Raw genomic sequence first — 4444 nt, forward strand, 5'->3', positions numbered from 1 at the left:
AGTTATAGCTTGTTGACATACTGATAATAATTTGTTTATATCATCTTCCTTGTTTGTTATTTAAAGAAGAATGGCTTCTTAGTAGAATTCATATTTCTTGCTTTGGATTCTAGACTTTTTTCTACATGCAAGACCTTGAAGGGGTTATATATCTCAAGGAACCTGGTCTCTTTAACGATGAAACTTGTTTACTGAGGTGATTTTTCTTATTGTGGTTGTGAAATGTGTTTAAATTTTATATGTCTCTTCAACATATGCTTATACTTACAATTTAATGAAGTTGGTTTTGCACATTTATCGTATCTCATAATGTAATGGCGAGGATGATATGCATGATGATGATAAATTGATGATGATGGTGGCTAGGATGAACAAGATCATAATTTACTCTGTAATCCTCTCATATGACTGCATAATAGGGTACGAGTTTATTAGAAAACTAAACCCATAATTGGTAACTACTACCTATTTGAAAATCGTCCTTGGGGTCTTGTTACCAACACTCATGAGTACATGTTGCCTTGTGATTAAGTAAAACAAATGTTCATATTGGGTCCTTCCTTCCAGTACATAGTTCAATTTACTGTAGCGTGTATATGTCATTGATTCTCAAGCATCGTGAGACCATTAGAGCCCCTGTTTCTAAATATTAGGGCCAATTGGTTTTAGTTCCCCCTTAAAGATATCTAGAAATGAGAAAAGGTACCAGGTTACCAGGGGGGTGTATGTGTGTTGGGGNNNTGGAAATTGTCATAAAATATATGTACGTAGATTAACAAATGGTGTTGGTATTGATACCGTAATAATCAAATTCTAAAGCATAGAACATTGGGATCCACATTTAAACTGAGTATCCCCTCGGAAGGGAACTTTGGGAGATCACTGGCAATGGATTTAGCAACGTCAAAGTATGATTGGTTCTTTCTTTCTTCTGGAGTTTTTCCCAACAATTTAGTAGGGAACTTGCCATTGCTTTTCTTGGTTTTTTCCTCAAATTCCTCTGTCTTCATTCTCCAGCTGCCATTTCTCAAGTTGAAGCTATACAAAGGAAGGAACCTTTGGCCATATACAGCTAAAAATTCAATGGCACTTAGAATGTATTCAAAATCCTCTTCATTCATGTAATAAGGGAAACTAACACGGGTCCATCCAGGTTTCACTCCAACATAGCCCTATTCAAAATAACACACAATTTTGGTTAAGAAACAAAATATACTCCGACATTATGAGCAGCTATATGATTTGTAAAAGAGTTCCTATACACTGAACTATCAAACAACAGAGTTGCAGGAAAATGAAAAGTCACCATAAGTAATTATTGTAATAGGTAGTTATTATTGTTGATTTAGCACTTTGCAATTTTATCAGTTGACAGTTTATTGTGCCTAGAATTAATTCCTTGGAAGAATGTTGAGAGGCTTTTGGTTTTTTACCTTTTGAACAGCTGATCTAATAGAAAGTGATTGAGATTTGCTGATATGGAGCAACTCATGGCCGTAAGGACCAGCACAAGCGCAACCACCACGAGCTTGGATGCCGAAAAGATCATTGAGCAATGCTGCAACGAAAGGGCCATGAAGTGGCAAGCCTCTTTTGCATCCTGTTTCTGCCCACAAGTTAAGTTCATCATGTTCTTGGGAATAAGAATTGGTGTTAGTGTAGATGAGAAATGACAATATAGCTTGTCTCTTGGTACTTGTGTTCCCTAGAACCTCAATGTTGGGATTGGGGATAAGCCTCTTAAGTGCCTTGTTAATGTACAACTGTTCTCTTTTCTCAATCTCTTCATAGCCAATGTATTCTTTCACCCAAAATGCCAAGGCTGCTCTAACTGTCTGGATTATTGGAGGGGTACCTCCACTCTCTCTTTCTTCTATGTTCTCCAAGTATAATGTATCCTGCATTGTTACCCAAATTTTGATGTTGAATTCATTGATGGATGAAATTTGCTTGTATGAGATATTAACTTGTGTGAATACATTTTGATCCCTGCTAAAAAGGGCACGCTAAATATGAAACAAATCGAGTGTGGCACTTTACCTTTTCATTGAAGGCATTGACATAGGTAACAGTTCCACCTCCACAAGTGGAGGGAGGTGAAGATCCTATACGGTAAAGGACCTTGTTCATGAGGAGCACACCAGGGGAGTCAGGACCACCAAGAAACTTATGCGGACTCAGGAACACAGCATCATACCCATCACTATGCCCTGATCTCATGTCAATCTCCACGTATGGACCACTAAACAAACAAAACAAGTAAAAAACATTACAAAGTTTTCTAATACACAAGTTTATCTGACAACAATAATAAAATAGCACATTCCACTGATTATTTCTATGTACCTTGCTGCAAAATCAAAGCATGCAAAGCAGTTGTACCGATGAAGAAGACGAGCAATGGCTCGCGTGTCGGAGTGTATCCCGGTGACATTGCTACAAGCTGAAAAAGATCCCAACAATGGTCTGTTGGTATTTTTATAGGCCTCAAGCTGTAGCTTCAGGGCATCCATGTCCAACAAGCCTTCATCATCAAGACCAATCTCAACCACTTCAGCCAAGCTTTGCCGCCATGAAAGGAGGTTTGAATGATGCTCATGGGGCCCAACAAACACCACCCATCTTTCTTCTTTGCCAAGGCTCTTTACCACCCTTTCCCTCAAAATCGAGGGCACTGCGATTCCCATTACTTCTTGGAGCCTCTTGATGGCTGCGGTTGTGCCGGAACCACAGAATATGATTGTATCTTCTTCTCCACCGCCAAGGCAACTTTTAATGTATGTGGTTGCTTCATGCAGCATTTTTGTCGTCCTGCTTCCCACGTAACTGTCACAAGTGTGAGTGTTACCTGCAACACATACACAAAAACTAACATGACTCAAAAAGATGCTCTATAACACTTGATAGAAAAGAATAAGAAAATTAATATGATATACATAGTGTAACATATATACCATAGAAAGGAAGAAGATGATCGGTGATGAAGTTTTCATTGAAATGTAAGCTGCGGCCTGAAGCAGTGTGATCAGCATACACAAGTTTTCTTCTTCCAAACGGAGAATCGAACTCAGCATCGTTACCTATCATCTGGGACCGAAGCCAACAGAGTTTTTCTTCAACAGAGTCATTGCAGGGGAGGCCAATCCGTACCAGCTTTTCAAATGACTCAGAGTGGTTGCAAAAATCCTGAGATGTTTCTGACAAGACACTTGTTTTTGACAAAACGACAACCTTGCTGTTATCTTCAACGACCTTGCTTCTCTTGCTTTGAACTATGCATGGCTCCGCTAGTAATATGGGTTCTATCTCCATGAGGAACAAGTGAATAATGTGGTGTATGATTTTGTTTACGTAACGCAACATATACAAGAAGGTGATGAGGGAAGAAGATAGAAGAAGGGGATTAAGGCAAGGCACATTAAGTTTTGGTTATTTATATTTTGATAAAGGATTAGTTGTGTTTTCGGTGGGAAGTTACATATTATGGGCAGCATGCATATATAAACCTGGTGGTGCAATTTTACTATGGCTTTATATGAATCAAATTCTGGTAGCTCTCTTTCGAGACAAGTGGTGGTGCCAAACATTGTTTTTGAACTTTAATTTGCTTCCCTTTTTTTTTCCTTGGTGTTGACTGCTATACGTTACTTGACCTTTTTGTTACTTAAGTTTGGGGAGTTTCATTTTGAGCACTAGTTGCTAAAAAATATAATATAAAAATATCAAACCACTAAATCACTCTGTATTGAAATACAAAATATAAAACATATTAAAATATAAAAAATACAATATAATTTGTGGACAGCTCCCGTGTGAGTTTTTAGCTCTTTTTTCTATAAATCTTTTTTAATTTTAGAAATTGATAAATTAATCTCTTAAATTTCAATTTTTATCCATAATTCTTTCATATTTAAAAGATTGTCTCTATTTATATTATCAGTATTTTGTTTAATTACGTTGTCTATATTGTGAGATGCATATGAAATGTTTTTCAATCAAACATTATGCTATTAATTCTTAATTAGTAATAATGTAAAACAAGAAATTGACTGTTGCACTCAATACAAACAGAAGAATTAACCAGTATATTAGAGTCTAGATGAACACTTATTTACCTAAACAGTAATTTAGAGATTCCAGAATTGCTTTATAAAAAATAACATCCTATAATTTTTAAGCTTTTCTTGTGCATAATTTGTTCAAGTTATCTTATATTAAAAAGAAAAAAGTGTATAGAAACTGGGCGCTTTTACCCACAAGTTATCTGATTCACACACTATTGACAACTGGGCCCACAGAAACCACGGGTGACGTCGATGGAAGAAAATGGAACATGATTTACAAGAGATTATACCTATATTAACATTTTAACATTTTCATTTTCATTTTGGTTTCATCTTGTGCATGCCGTGTTCTGACTTCTGACCAATAATTCACTGTTATG

General features: G+C 36.6%; 1 protein-coding gene across 1 annotated transcript; it reads right to left on the reverse strand.

Moving 5' to 3' along the window:
* On the reverse strand, nt 369–3469 carry LOC107634633. Its single transcript, XM_016338052.2, has 5 exons — nt 2955–3469; nt 2347–2848; nt 2041–2242; nt 1434–1898; nt 369–1172 (listed from the first exon to the last, which is right to left on the reverse strand). Exons 1-5 carry the CDS (start codon nt 3361–3363, stop codon nt 807–809), a joined length of 1944 nt encoding a protein of 647 aa, XP_016193538.2. The 5' UTR covers nt 3364–3469; the 3' UTR covers nt 369–806.

The sequence above is a fragment of the Arachis ipaensis genome, chromosome B03 (assembly GCF_000816755.2).
Source record: "Arachis ipaensis cultivar K30076 chromosome B03, Araip1.1, whole genome shotgun sequence".
Taxonomy (NCBI): domain Eukaryota; kingdom Viridiplantae; phylum Streptophyta; class Magnoliopsida; order Fabales; family Fabaceae; genus Arachis; species Arachis ipaensis.